Below are 15,595 nucleotides of genomic sequence, written 5' to 3' on the forward strand. Positions count from 1 at the left end.
TTAGTTTTCGTATTTTAAGTGGACACGTCACGAACGCTCAATTCACCTGTCAATATAGTGTTCCCAGTGAAACTAATTCAGGAACCATAGAAGCTGCATTCAGCAGCTGATAATTGTGAGATGGTGGCTTGTCGCGGCGTGATAGGCAAAACATGGCTGTCGTGGTTCGGTATACTCGGATATGTGTCAAAATATTTTGGTTTGTTCCAAAAGGATAAGAGGGAATGCACATATGACATGTCGTCGGTTGCTAGAGCAAAGTCCATGAATATCTTTGACAAGTCTGGACATATTAGCTTGTCCTAACAACGGGTACATATAAAGGGAGCTGTGTCTAAGTACAATTGATGACCCTTCTGTTTGGATTGTTTACAGGTGTTGCATTTTGAATGCAAAAGCTCTCTTATAAGCATATTGACCAGAGTTTGGCAATGTTACAATAGACCAAGAATCAATGAAAGAATGGGCGACCTGTTCAAACTACTTGAACGAAAGAATGCATAACCAGATTAATTCACTCGAACTATGGGACTTCTACATAAAGGGCAAGACCTCTGCTTGGAAATCCACTTATCGATGCAACGCAGATGAAACAAGTGGCGACAGCTAGGCAGTCTTTTCGCCACGTCTTTGCATTCGAAGTCCTGGATCAGTAAACAAGAATGAGGATTAAGCAAAGGAATGGAGTTTTAATACTAGGTAAAAGCGAGTCATGGGTCGAATTATCCAAGTCTAGTCTAAAAATACAAACCTGAAGGCATATCGAGCAGGAGTTTCTGTTTCCTGAAGAATCCATCAAGTGGTCCTCTGTTATTCTGATCCTGCCAATCCTGTCGAATGAATGTTTCGATACTTTGGTGCGGTCTACTGTGATTTCGCTGATCATGTTGTCGGCATGTGCTAGAGTTTGCTCTATTCTCGACAGGGCGAGATTATAAAGGAACCGTTGAACTAATTCTCCGGCATCAAGTTCTGTCGTCGAATCAGTCTGCCAGGAGCAAAAGGGGGATTAGGAAGTAAATATCTGAAAAGTTATAATCGACCCAAGCTCTGAGCCCTGAGAAGCCGAGAACTTACCCATTGAAGAACGTCGTGGAACGAACCATCATCAGAGAGCCAGATGGAAACGGATGTTTTGAAGGTGTTAATCGACAGCACGCTGCCTGCAACAGCTCCTACCACCATCCTAGAGAAGAGGCTGCCCTGGCTTTTCATGCCGAGCAGAACTCCCGTGAACGCTCCCAATGTACTTCCGACTGCAAAAGAGTGATATGTCCCCGCGGCGTCATCGCAGTTTTCAAGATGATGGGCTATTACGGGTGGTCAATGAAACTAAACGGCGGAATCAAAATCGACGTCCTACTACATAGATCATGGATAACTTAGTGAACAGAATCATTCGGTATTCAGATATCCGTCTCCCTGGCTCGGAACAGCGAGGAAAGACACCGGAAAGCATGCCATGAAATGCTATCAAGAAGCAAAATGATCCGGAGCAGGATAAAAATGCAAAAGGTGACCAACAGCACAACATGGGACGTACCAATAGCTAAGAACAAGACGGAGACAGCATAAGAGACGCTGAAGATGATCGCAGACACTCCATAGCAGCACCAAACCCACACCTTCTCCATCGACGAAAACCGAAGACCCCCCCGCAGAACGAAGCTCTTTGAAACTAAGCCTCGGCGTTCAAAGTTGGATCCCTTAATACGAAGCCGCCGGTGGAAACATCGTGGAAACAGAGGCGATGACGTTCGAACGTTCTCCCCCTCGCGTGGTTTCGGTCAAAAGTCCATGAGCCCAAAAAACATGAAACATTCGAGAACAAAGACGGCCGAGTCAAGGCCGGAGGAGATGAACGTGGAATTGCAGGTGGTCAACTCAGATGGGTCTGTTTTCCTCCCCTCCCCCATGCAAATTCGTCCTCGAAAAGGAAATCAAAATCCGGTTGCGTCTTAAAGATGGGAGAGACGTGAACGGAACGGGAGTAGAAGTTTTCTTGTCCGCCTCCTCGCTTTTTAGGTGGAGTGTTGGACTTTCCGTATGTCCTGTGACAGTGAATTTGTTAATCTAGAGTCGCATAGTTCCAAAGAAAACAAAAGAATTTGAGAGATTCGCATCCCGATTTCGATGGATGTTTTGCCGTAGGATCGAGTCAACCTAGGAATATGAGTAGTTGACTTGGCTTCGTGTTCTATTCATCCAGCTTTTCTTAATAAGTCTTTGACTCGAAATTTCGCAATCCATTGAGTTTGAGGGCTCAAATGATTAGAATCTACTGAGCGAATTCGCGGGTTTCGATTAGCCCGTCGGAATCTACTGGGTCGATTTGGACCCCAAAATTAAAGTCCATTCGATGCGTGATCAGAGTTGGCAAAATGGGTCGAGAGCCCGTATTTTGGCTCGTATTTGATGAAACGGGCGAAATATCGGTCACTTCAAATTTTGAGGAGAGGTCGGGATGAGTTTGTCAATATAGAGCGCAAGTTATAGATGGGCTCTAATGAATCTGTCGTGTCGTGAACCCATTTTTATCTCGCTAAATAACTCGAGACCCATTGATCGAAAGCGTGCCGGCACCCTATGGGAATAATCATTGGGCTGGGCCTTAGCCTCTGAGCAGCTTGAATCTTGGGTTCGGGTGGGTGCACACGACCTTCGTTCTAATGGACCACATGCCCTGCTTTTTGGGCCGAACATGGGCTACTTCCGTAACGCCCGTATTGATCCTCCCATTTTCTTTTCTTTCAATACCATGAAGAAAAGGGAAATTAGTGAGTAAACCCAATTTGTTCAAATTGACATTGTACATGTAATAATTTTCGGAAATCTTCTCTTTGTGCATCCTTCGTTCATGCAGATATATACGCTAGGGAAAAATCATTTTGTTGGATATTTTCGTACTCACACATGTATTCTCTCGAATTCGATTGATAAGTCTGTACGGTTTTCAAGTGTATAATTAATTAATTCATCAATCACGAGGGATGTTATACTTACCATATTATGGACCAAATCAGAGCATCGTAGGTGTCGACGACTGAGAAATTAATTCCATGCCAATTTAGACTCATATTTTCAAATATTTGAGTATTTTCAGACCTTTTTAGTGCTTACGAGAGTAGAAGTTTATGTCATGTATATCTTCTTAGGTATGATCTCTTTTGCTAAATTAAATCAAATTTAGCACTAAAAGAAATAACAAGAGATGCGTTTTAATAACTTGATTTATCAAAAAAAATTTAGTAATTGCTTATTTGCTATTTTGTTTCATGTTTAATTTGTTTTTAATTGGTTAGTTTATGCTATTATTCATATTTAGGAGAAAAATTACTAAAAGAAATCGATGCTTGGGTCCGAGTCCGAGTCAGGTATGGATCACAAAATATGTATTACATAAAAATGAGTCAAAATGGGTCAGATCGTTTTCAATTTGAGCCAACTCATCATTTTGATGGGCCTATGCATTAAATTTATGAGTAGTCTTGTGATGAAGAAAGATTAGCCGATATTGGCATTATTTGCATTCTAACATTTAGTTCATTTTACTACTATAAGTCATTTCTAAAAACACAAAAACCATAATTATATGCAAGATTCTAAATTTTTTTTATATAGAATGTAATTGAGTTTTAGTCATTCTCTTCGAAAAGAAAAGTCTAATCATTTCGGTTTGTGATATGCAGACTTATAATGTGTTTGCTTCCTCGATAATTAATAACTTCGAAAATATTTTTTGAAAAATGATTAGTTATATCGTTTGAAAAATTAGTTAATGACAAATATTTTCAGGATCAACAATAGTTTATGCCGCGTTGGTTCATTTCGTTACTAAATACAAACAATCATTTTAAGAAAAACGTTTTTAAAATTGTTAATTTTTGGTGAAATAAATGCACTCTTTCAACTTTTGCAAAAGTCAGAATGAATTCCTCCGCATTATCACTTCTCCAACTTTGCTGAGGTGGCGACTATTTTGTGCTGCCATGCAGGTGATTAGAAGATTCTTGTGTGGAAATCAAGAAGGCATTGCTACGAACGACCATACTGCAAAACTATGCGCAAAACTTTTTGTTTTTCCCCTGCACCTATATGCAAATTATGCAACTGGGAAAGATGTTCAAGCTACGAGAACCGTGGTTGGAGAAGAAGCTCCATCTTCTGAAATTCTGGTCTCTCTCTCTGTCTCATACAAACCGATGGGATTGTCCTGCTTCGTTTTCCTCTTCCTCTTCCTATTGTTTGTTTTCCACTTGATGACTTTTTTTTTTTAAAGTAATGATTCGTGATTTCCATTCGTGATATTTCAGCTTTATCAGGAGTTTTCCTTGAACGGTTTGACAGGAAGTTCGTGGCGCGGGGGGTCCTACGACACCCGCAGTATCTATCAGTTTTGGGACTTTGCTTCGCGTATTCCCTCACGAGCTGCTCCACCGTATACCGGCAAAGGCACTGGACCGGTACTACAGCATTGACGCCACAAACTGATCTAAAGAAGTTGCGTGCTTGCCACCAAAACCAGTTCATTTGGAAACATGATTAATCTTGATGCTGTCACCCCTCATCGGTGCTCTCTCATCTCATTTGTTGGCTTGCCTGAACACACACCAGTTTTAAGGAGCAACTTATCATGGCTCCCTAGCTTCTCCAGCCAAAGCAATGGAATTTGTCCTCGTATACTCCTCCCTTATACATTCTCGGTTGAAAAAATAAATCCCTCATTTTATTTTCAGGACTGTAATTGTTCAATGAACTGTTTCTGTAATATGTAGAAGTTGGGAGAAAGATATACTTATAATCCTTCGTTTGAATCGCTGACAGTAGATACAGAAAATTTGTTTGCACCTCTTTGATGTGGACTGCACCTAGAATTTCTTAGTTCCCACCTTTAGAGAAGACACATTTGTGAACACTCAACTCACCTGTCAACGGAATGTTCACCGCGAAAGTAATTTAGGAAGCATAGAAGCTGCATTCACCAGCTGATAAGTGTGGGACGGTGGGTTGTCGCAGTGTGATAAGCAACACATTGCAGTCTTGGTTCGATATCCTCTGATATATGTTAAAATCTTTTGGTATGTTCCAAAAGGATCAGAGGGAATGCATTTATAACATGTCATCAGTTGCTAGAGCAAAGTTCATGAATTTCTTTGACAAATCTAGAAATCTTAGTCTATTCTGATAACAGTTACATACATACAAAGGTAGTATTGTCTAAGTGACCCTTCTGTTTGGATATGTTTACAGGTGTCGCATTTTGAATGCGAAAGCTCACTCATAGCATATTCACTAGAGTTTTGCAGTGCAACAATAGACCAAAAAAATGAAAGAATGGGTGACCTGTTTAAACTACTTGAATGAAAGAATGCATAACCTAATTAATTCACTTGAACTACGGGACTTCTACATAAAGGACAAGATCTTTGCTTGCAAATCCACTTATCGATGCAATGCAGATGAAACAAGTGGCGACAGTTAGGCAGTCTCCTCGCCTCATCTTTACATTCGAAGTCCTGGATCATGAACGAGAATGAGGATCAAGCAAAGGAATGGAGTTTTAAAACCAGGTAAAAACGAGTCATGGGTCAAATTCTCTCAGTCTAGTCTAGAATACAAACCTGAAGGCATATTGAGCAGGAGTTTCTGTTTCCCGAAGAATCCAACAAGCGGTCCTCTGTTATTTTAATCCTAGGAATCCTGTCGCACAAATTCTTCGACACTTTGGTGTGGTCTACCGTGATTTCGCTGATCATATTGTCGGCATGTGCCAGAGTCTGCTCTAATCTCGACAGGGTGAGACTATACAACAACTGTTGAACTAATTCTCCGGCATGGAGTTCTGTCGTCGAGTCAGTCTACAAAGAGCAGATGAGGGATTAGGAAGTAAATATCTGAGAAGTTACAATTGACCCAAGCTCGAGCCTTGAGAAGTCGAGAACTTACCGATTGAAGAATGTTGCTGAAAAAACAATCATCAGACAGCCAGAAAGAAATGGACATTCTGAAGGCATTAGTCAAGAACTTGCCGCCAGCAATTGCTCCTACCACCACGCTGTAAAAGAGGTTGTTCCGGCTTTTCACATTGATCAGAACTCCCACGAATGCTCCCAGTGTACTTCCGACTGCAAAATAGTGAGGTCGCACGGGGTCATCGCAGTTGTTGAGATAATTGAGTATTAGGGGGTCAATGGAAATTTAACACGGAATCAATATCAACGTCCTATTATGCAGAACATGGAAACTTAGTGATTAGAAATATTTGCTAGTCAGATGTTTTAAAGAAACTAGAAAGCATGTGATGAAATATTACTTCTGATATGGTGATTGACGATTGCCTTAACATGCTCAAATAGCCCAATTTAACATTTCAATTAGCAAAGTGTAACTAACCATACGAAAGAGTCTGCACGACCTCATACTTTCGCGAAAACTGCAAAAAATAACTACGAAAGCCACACCGATTTATATTTTCAACCGAAAATTCTCGAGCGCGATGCTCTTTCCTTTTTCCTCTTACCCGAGCTTTGTAACTTTCGTTCGATATTCAATGTTTAATTTATAACTTCTTTCGACTGGACTGAAGGAAACATCAAAAAGCAAAGAACCTGGACGTACCAATAGCTAAGAAGAAGAGGGAGACTGCATAAGAAACGGTGAAGACGATTGCAGAGACTCCATCGCAGCACCGAACCCATGCCTTCTCCATTGCAAAAGCCGAAACCCCGGAACGAAGCTTTAGAATCGAGCCTTCGCGTTCGAAGTCGGATCCACGGAGACGAGGAAGCGGAAGAGCTTTTTATACGAAGTCGTCGGCGACTGTGTGGAATTTGCATGGAAATGCCGCAAACGACACTGTAGCGTCCCCCAGTACGGGTCTGGTAAAAAAGGCATTATCCCAGATGTGAAACACGCGAGAAGAACGAGCTTTGACAAGTCGTCGATCAAGTCATATGATACTGAGACTGAGACTGAGAGAGAGCTAAAAGTTAAAACCAAAGCATATGGATCTCGATTTCCAGGTGGCTTCTTCTTTTGTTCAGATTGGTGAAGTTACGTAACAATCTGAGTAATTGACTTCTTCTTATTGAAATCTAGTAGTTGACTTCATGTGTCTACCGAACTCCCTTCCATTTTCACCATCGCCACGCGGTGATGTGCGCTTGTTCATCCAGCTTTTTTGACTAATTTTTTGACGCGATAATGACAGAAATAATCCATGAATTTTGGCCAAATGTATAATTTCATCTCTAAATTTTTAATTTGTTTAATGTGATCCTTAAACTTTACCCCGATATGCAATGTGGTTCTTAGACTTTTGGTACATATTCAATTTAATCCTCGAACTATATGAAAATGTTCAATATTGTCATTCAATTAATTCAAGTTCAGGGACAACATTGATCATTTTTATATAATCGATGGACTAGATTGAACATGTACCAAAGGTTCATGGACCACATTGAACAATTTAAAAATTCAAGGACCACGTTGCATTTTGGGCTATAGTTTAAGGATCGTATTGAACAAATTAAAAGTTAAAGGACCACATTGCACGTTGGGTTAAAGTTCAAGAAATTATTTCTGTCATTTTCCCTTCTTTGACTCAAAATTTCTAATCCATTAAGTTTGAGGTTATAATTAGAATGTATTAAGCAAATTCATGAATTTTGATTAGCCCATTAGACTCTACGTTCAGTCGACTCATACTCGAAAATAGAGTTCATTCGATGCATGATACGTATGAAGAGTCTTGTGATAAGAGTGAGATTAGCTGATATTGATATTATTTACACTCGGAATATTTAGTTCATTTACTATTAAGAGTCATTTTCCAAAATAAAATATCGAAAACAAAATTATATGGAAGGTTGTAAAACCTTTTTTATAAATAATGTAATCATTTTTGTTAAAAAGAAAAGTCCATTTAGTTTGGGGAATGTAAAGTTAGAGCTTGCTTGTTTCATGGATTATCAATGATTTTATGAAAAATGATCGTTTATATTATTTACAATAAATCAAAAACAATTTACACCAAAACATTTTTTGTTGTTGATGAAAATATTCTTCGATAATTCATTTCCATAAAACGATAGAGACGATCATCAAAAAAGAATATTTTTTCGAAATAATTGATTTTTTGTGAAAGAAAAAAGAAAAAAGAATAATAACAATAAAAAAGAAAAGAAAAGAACAAAAAATTATAAAAAAATTAAAATATTATTAAAAATGTTTACGTCAATGACGGCCATGCCACTTAGGATGGTCAATGTCCATGTTAGTGATTTTCAGCCTAATTGGTTAGATGGACTGAATTGGTACTAATGTGAAAAGGTTTAGGATTAAATTGGTCAATTGAAAAGTTTATGATCGAATTGATATCAATTCAATATGTTTAAGATTTTTTTGGTATTTTTCCCTTTTACAAAGAGTACATGTAGGGTTTTTATAACCCCTGTACAAATGGCGGTTACTAATTTTGAAAGAAAAAATAACTCACTTTTGGTGGTTACTAGAAATTACTTCACGAATGGATATGACATAACCAACCAACGGTTATCTTTGTTTCGATTGTTCGCCATCGATATCGTTGAGTTTGTCAAGAAACTTCAAGACTCTCGTCAATAACTTCATGTTGTGTTGTCGATGACTTCGCTGACAAGTTGTCGATTTCCTTTAAGTTATCGGTAATTCTGTTCATAAATGATCAAATTCTGCTCTCATTGACTAAGTCTATTACTTGTCGATAATAACCAAAAGTTGGTCATTTTTGCTGTAAACATATGCCCTCTTTTAAAAGAATCGAATGATTCATTGATCATGTAATTCTTTTATATTACATAATCATAAGTCATAACGTGCCCCTTTGTCGTTGGCAAATTCGATTTTTCTTTGCCGAATGTTATCTTGGTCAAATTCATCATTTGACACGTTTTTTCACCAAAGCCATGTTTTGTGTAAAATTTTCATGTGGCTCTCTATCTTTGTCCTTAAGTAGCTGTGCATACTTAGACACTTGCGTTGCCAATTGAAATAACGGCAAAGTTTTGGCCTTTGAATTTTTCTTTTAGGCTCCATTCGTTTGACGGAAAATATAACATATTTGGAAAATATTTTCCAGGAAGTCATGTTCCCGGAAAATGGCTTAATTTTTCGGTATTTGACTGAAATCTGAAAAAGTTTCGGAAAATATTTTCTGGTGTTTCACGACCGGCGACTGATGGCAGCGGCGAGCAACGGGCGAGCGGTGGCGGGGACCGGCGACCAGCAGCGACCGGCTGCGATGGCACCGACGGCCGGCGAGGCAAGAAGGAGTCCGGCGGAAAATGTTTTCCACTTTTCAAAAGAGTAAAACATTTTCCTTACTTTTCTTCATGTTTTCACTCATTGAGGGAAAATGTTTTCCGAGGTTAGTTTATTTTCTGCCCCCGAACATCGGAAAACTCGGAAAATGTTTTCCTGGAAAATATTTTTCGCAAAACGAATGGAGCCTTAGATTGAATTTCAATTCATCGAAAGCCAAATTTGTGAATTCTTTCTCTAAGAGTGAAGTAAGACACTATTTTCGGCCTTTTTGAATCGAGCAACAAAATGATAGGCCAACTCGTTATTGTATTGATAGAGCATGGCTAAATCAGTAATCAATACCTTAGGTATTGTTCTATAAAATTAAGGATGAAATTGTTTCTCCATCTATGCTCAATCACAAACCAAATTAGGTGGTAAATGAGTATATCGGGTAAAGGCAGTTTTTGACAAAGAAAAAGAAAATAACTGAAGTTCTAAAAATTCATTTGTCCCTACTTCTCTGCATTGGGCTATAAATCGACCACTGTGTTCAATTGTTGATTGTTCATTTTTGCCAGTAAAATTGGCAAATTCAAGGATTTCAAAGTCTCTTGAAAAAGGTTGGTTATCGACACATTCAAATGTGGTTTCCGCAAACAAGTGTGAAAACACCCCTGTCAAATAGCAATTATTGCCGAACTTCTTTGATACACTGAACTGGGTTTAATTGTGGATTTGGTTAGCCATTTTGCCTCTTAGGAGGTAACATCAGTCTTACCAGATTATCAATGATAATCGGCATGTTAGGCGTAATAGGAATATTCACATCGAATATAATTGGCCTTATATCTTCAACATTCGGCAATTGACCGGCCCGTTGACCAATTTGATTTGCCATATTATTGTCATCAATTTTGTTATTTTGACCAACATTAGCTTGATTATTCTCATTAATGTGACATTGATTAGAAAAATCAAGCCTTCGCATAATTTTTATAGAGGGTTGACTACTCTGACCAATATTATTAGCATCAATAGATGAAGAGGGACTAGGAATGTACCTTGTTACAACTGGAATGAATAATGGTGGTTGATTGGACGATTCCGACCCCGAGAAAACATCATTCATGGCATTGAGCACGATAGGCCTGATCACGTCTAACGTGTGACTCATAGTGTAATTGGCTATATTGTTTCGTCGCTCTTCGAACAATCTCTTCATAGTGGCCAAAATATGAGGATTTGGTGCAACTTCTCTTGATTGATCCTCATTAAGAGTCGGGAAAAGTTTGCCCCCTGGCATTCGGAGTGCATAGACCCATCATTGCCATTGACGGTGGAAGAATCGAACTGAAACCGGAACCAAACTGAAATTTCGTGCATTTTCGGTTTGGGTTTCGGTTTGGATAATGAAAAATATTTAATTTTTATTTCGGTTCGAATAGTTTCGATTCAAACTGAAAATTGCCCCTCTTCTTAATATTACAACTTACACAATCTCTCTCCTTTTTAACTAAACCCTTTCTTAATATTACAAAAAAGGAAACAGAAAAACCGAACCGAACTGAACCGGTCGAGTTGCGGTTTGGTTCAAAGCTAATGCACACCTAAACGGTTTGGTTCAGTTTTCCTGAAAACCCAAACTAAACCGAACCGAACCTTTGATAATCCTAGCTGCCATTGGGATCGTTACCGCAACATTGTTACGTTCTAGATGATTCCTTGTTCTTGACATTGTATTTCCTCAAATCGAAGCACAAGTTGTCACACCAGGCGTAACAAAACGACATTCGTCTAAAATAGTTCGTCGACAAAATACCTTTCAGTGAAATTGGTTCTTTGATTTTATTAAGAAGAGACGGGTTTTGTGGCGATTCTAAACATGAGTCTCAAAGAATCACAAGGAACAGATATGCTTCGTCGAAATTTAATCGACGAAGATATACAAAACACATTACTAGAATTTAATTGACATCAAAGTGCGATGATACAAGGTTGGAATTTAATCGACGACGATGATCTAAGTATAAGAAATTAAATTGCAAAAAAGTAAAGATAAAGATAAATTTACGAGAACGTTGAGTTGTTGGATTGATTGAAGGGCTTTACAAAGAGTACACTTGGGGTATTTATAACTCTTACAAACGTCGGTTACACATGGCGATTACTAAATTTGAAAGAAAATATAACTCCTTTCGGTGGTTACTAGAAGCTACTTCACGGACGGATGTGACATAACCAACCAACGGTTATCTTAGTGTTGATAGCCCACCGTCGATATCGACGACTTTGTCAAGAAACTTCAAGACTCTTGTTGATAACTTCATATTGTGTTATCAATGATTTCGCTGGCAAGTTGTCGATTTCCATCAAGTTATCGGTAATTTGTTCATTAATGATCGAACTCTGCTATCATCAACCCAGTCTATCACTTATCCATAATAACCAAAAGTTGGTCATTTTTGGGCATAAGCAGTAGGCTTGCCTGAACCCACACCAGTTTTGAGGAGCAACTTATGATGGCTCACTAGCTTCTCCAGCCAAAGAAACGGAATTCGTCCACGTATACTCCTCCCTTATACATACTCGGATGAAAAAATAAATCCTCCTTTTATTTTGAGGGCTGTATTTGTTGAATGAACTGTTTGGGGAATATGTAGAAGTTGGGGGAAAGATATACTTGTGATCCTTCGTTTGAATCGCTGACGGTAGACACAGAAAATTTGTTTGCACCTCTTTGATGTGGACTGCACCTAGAATTTCTTAGTTCTCGCCTTTAGAGTGGACACATTATGAACACTCAACTCGCCTGTCAACGGAATGTTCACCGCGAAAGTAATTAAGGAAGCATAGAAGCTGCATTCGCCAGCTGATAAGTGTGAGCTTGTGGCCGCGTGATAAGCAACACATTGCTGTCGTGGTTCGATATCCTCTGATATATGTTACAATCTTTTGGTATGTTCCAAAAGGATAAGAGGGAATGCATATATAACATATCATCCGTTGCTAGCAAAGTCCATGAATATCTTTGACCAGTCCAGACATCTTAGTCTATTATGATAACAGTTACATATGAAGGGAGTCGTCTGTCAAGTACAGTTTATGACCCTCCTGTTTGGATATGCTTACAGGTGTTGCGTTTTGAATGCGAAAGCTCCCTCATAGCATATTCACTAGAGTTTTGCAAGGTAACAATAGACCAAAAAAATGAAAGAATGGGTGACCTGTTTAAACTACTTGAATGAAAGAATGCATAACCTAATTAATATTGGAAATATGGGATAAATTGATGGGTGAATGAATGAGAAATTGATGCTCAAAAAACACCATTGAGTTGGAAGTGGGATGTGGAAAAACACTAACGTATTGATCTTATAACGGTAGAATTAGTCGGCCGTTATTCGTATTGACGAAACCTCGGACTTTGTTATTGCAATTTCGTTTATTTGCGATTCTGTATTGTTTGTGATTTTTATACTAATGCCAATTTGAATTTTCGCAACAATTAATTCACTTGAACTACGGGACTTCTACATAAAGGACAAGATCTTTGCTTGCAAATCCACTTATCGATGCAATGCAGATGAAACAAGTGGCGACAGTTAGGCAGTCTCCTCGCCTCATCTTTACATTCGAAGTCCTGGATCATGAACGAGAATGAGGATCAAGCAAAGGAATGGAGTTTTAAAATCAGGTAAAAACGAGTCATGGGTCAAATTCTCTCAGTCTAGTCTAGAATACAAACCTGAAGGCATATTGAGCAGGAGTTTCTGTTTCTTGAAGAATCCAACAAGCGGTCCTCTGTTATTTTAATCCTGGGAATCCTGTCGCACAAATTCTTCGACACTTTGGCGTGGTCTACCGTGATTTCGCTGATCATATTGTCGGCATGTGCCAGAGTCTGCTCTAATCTCGACAGGGTGAGACTATACAACAACGGTTGAACTAATTCTCCGGCATCGAGTTCTGTCGTCGAGTCAGTCTACAAAGAGCAGATGTGGGATTAGGCAGTAAATATCTGAGAAGTTACATTTGACCCAAAGCTTTGAGAAGTCGAGAACTTACCGATTGAAGAATGTTGCTGAAAAAACAATCATCAGACAGCCAAAAAGAAATGGACATTCTGAAGGCATTAGTCAAGAACTTGCCGCCAGCAATTGCTCCTACCACCACGGTGTAGAAGAGGTTGTTCCGGCTTTTTACACCGATCAGAATTCCCACGAATGCTCCCAATGTACTTCCGACTGAAAAATAGTGAGGTCCCACGGCGTCATCGCAGTGTTTAAGATAATTGAATATTAGGTGGTCAATGGAAATTTAACACTGAATCAAAATCAACGTCCTACTATACCAGAACAAGAAAACTTAGTGATTAGAAACATTTGCTAGTCAGATATTTTGCAGAAACTAGAAAGCATGTGATGAAATGTTATTTCTGATTTGGTGATTGGATGATTGCCTTAGCATGCTCAAATAGCCCGATTTAACATTTCAATTAGCAAAGTTTAATTAACCATACGAAAGAGTCTGCACGACCTCATACATTCGCGAAAATTGCAAAAAATAACTACGTAAGCCACACCGATTTATATTTTCAACCGAAAATTCTCTAGCGCGTTGCTCTTTCCTTTTTCCTCTTACCCGAGCTGTGTAACTTTCGTTCGATTTTCAATGTTTAATTTACAACTTCTTTCGACTGGACTGAAGGAAACATCAAAAGGCAAAGAACCTGGACGTACCAATAGCTAAGAAGAAGAGGGAGACTGCATAAGAAACGGTGAAGACGATTGCAGAGACTCCATCGCAGCACCGAACCCACGCCTTCTCCATTGCAAAAGCCGAAACCCCGGAACGAAGCTTTAGAATCGAGCCTTCCCGTTCGAAGTCGGATCCACGGAGACGAGGAAGCGGAAGAGAATTTAATACGAAGTCGTCGGCGACTGTGTGGAATTTGCAAGGAAATGCCGCAAACGTCACTGTAGCGTCCCCTGGTACGGGTCTGTTAAAAAAGGCAGTATCATTATCCCAGACGTGAAACACGCGAGAAGAACGAGCTTCCACAAGTCGTCGATCAAGTCATAATGATATTGAGACCGAGAGAGAGAGACAGAGAGAGAGAGAGAGAGAGAGAGCTTAAGTTAAAACCAAAGCAGATGGATCTCGATTTCCAGGTGGCTTCTTCTTTTGTTCAGATTGGTGAAGTTACGTAAGCATCCGAGTAATTGACTTCTTCTTATCGAAATCGAGTAGTTGACTTCATGTGTCTACCGAACTCTCCTCCATTTTCCCCACGCGGTGATGTGCGTTTATTCATCCAGCTTTTTTGACTTTTTTTTTTGCGGGACAACGACACAAATGATTTTGTGTACTTTGATCAAATGTATAATATGATCTTTAGACTTTTAATTTATTCAATATGATAATTGAACTTTACCCCAATATACAATGTGGGTCATGAACTTTTAATTAATTTAATGTGATACTTGAACTTCTGGTACATGTTCAATTTAGTCTTTGGACTATATGAAAATGTTGAATGTTGTCCTTTTATTTATTCAAATTCAGGGACAATATTGAACTAGTCAAGGGGCTAAATTGAATATGTACCAAAAGTCCATGGACTATATTGAACAATTTAAAAGTTCAGGGATCACGTTGCACATTGGGCTAAAATTCAGTGATCGCATTGAATAAATTAAAAATTCAGAGATCACATTACACATCGAGCCAAAGTTTAGAAAATCATTTGTGCCATTTTACCTTCTTTGACTCGAAATTTTCAATCCATTAAGTTTGAGGTTTTTTTTTTTGGTCATGATTAAGTTTGAGGTTTAGATGATTAGAATGTATTGAGCAAATTAATGAAATTTGATTAGCCCATTAGAATCTGTATAGGGTTTTTTTGGATTCAGAAAATAGAGTTCATTCGTTGCATGATTCGTATGAGTAGTCTTATGATAAGATTGAGATCAGCCGATACTAATATTATTTACACATATAATATTTAGTACATTTACTATTAAGAGTCATTTTCCAAAAAAATTATCTAAAATATAATTACATGGAAGGTTGTAAAACTTTTTTTATACATAATTTTTGTGAAAAAGAAAAGTCTAATCATTTTAGTTATGGAATGTAAATTAGAGTGTGTTTGTTTTACAAATAATATATTTCGATAATTTATTTTCACAAGTAATATAGACAATCATCAAAAAAGAATTTTTTTTCAAAATAATTGATTTTTCGTGAAAGAAACCAACTCTTAAATGTTTTTTGAATCTCATCACTTCTCCGACTTTAATTAGGA

The 15,595-nt window shown here is 38.4% G+C and overlaps 3 protein-coding genes across 3 annotated transcripts; all 3 read right to left on the bottom strand.

The window, feature by feature from the left end:
• Window positions 1–247: 247 nt before the first annotated feature.
• LOC115666246 (NEP1-interacting protein 1-like) lies at window positions 248–1,979 on the bottom strand. The gene is made up of 4 exons (XM_030588011.2): window positions 1,544–1,979; window positions 1,078–1,256; window positions 752–988; window positions 248–644 (listed from the first exon to the last, which is right to left on the bottom strand). Exons 1-4 carry the CDS (start codon window positions 1,632–1,634, stop codon window positions 510–512), a joined length of 642 nt encoding a protein of 213 aa, XP_030443871.1. The 5' UTR covers window positions 1,635–1,979; the 3' UTR covers window positions 248–509.
• A 3,147-nt stretch (window positions 1,980–5,126) lies between these two features.
• LOC115668358 (NEP1-interacting protein 1-like) lies at window positions 5,127–6,787 on the bottom strand. Its single transcript, XM_056306112.1, has 4 exons — window positions 6,619–6,787; window positions 5,947–6,125; window positions 5,622–5,858; window positions 5,127–5,516 (listed from the first exon to the last, which is right to left on the bottom strand). The coding sequence occupies exons 1-4, from the start codon at window positions 6,707–6,709 to the stop codon at window positions 5,382–5,384; spliced, it is 642 nt and encodes a 213-aa protein (XP_056162087.1). The 5' UTR covers window positions 6,710–6,787; the 3' UTR covers window positions 5,127–5,381.
• Window positions 6,788–12,793: 6,006 nt separating this feature from the next.
• On the bottom strand, window positions 12,794–14,193 carry LOC130137431 (NEP1-interacting protein 1-like). The gene is made up of 4 exons (XM_056308727.1): window positions 14,028–14,193; window positions 13,354–13,532; window positions 13,034–13,270; window positions 12,794–12,928 (listed from the first exon to the last, which is right to left on the bottom strand). The coding sequence occupies exons 1-4, from the start codon at window positions 14,116–14,118 to the stop codon at window positions 12,794–12,796; spliced, it is 642 nt and encodes a 213-aa protein (XP_056164702.1). The 5' UTR covers window positions 14,119–14,193.
• Between the last annotated feature and the right edge of the window lie 1,402 nt (window positions 14,194–15,595).

The sequence above is a fragment of the Syzygium oleosum genome, unplaced genomic scaffold, assembly GCF_021117445.2.
Source record: "Syzygium oleosum isolate NSW1041296 unplaced genomic scaffold, Sole_v2.1 Sole_v2.02, whole genome shotgun sequence".
Taxonomy (NCBI): domain Eukaryota; kingdom Viridiplantae; phylum Streptophyta; class Magnoliopsida; order Myrtales; family Myrtaceae; genus Syzygium; species Syzygium oleosum.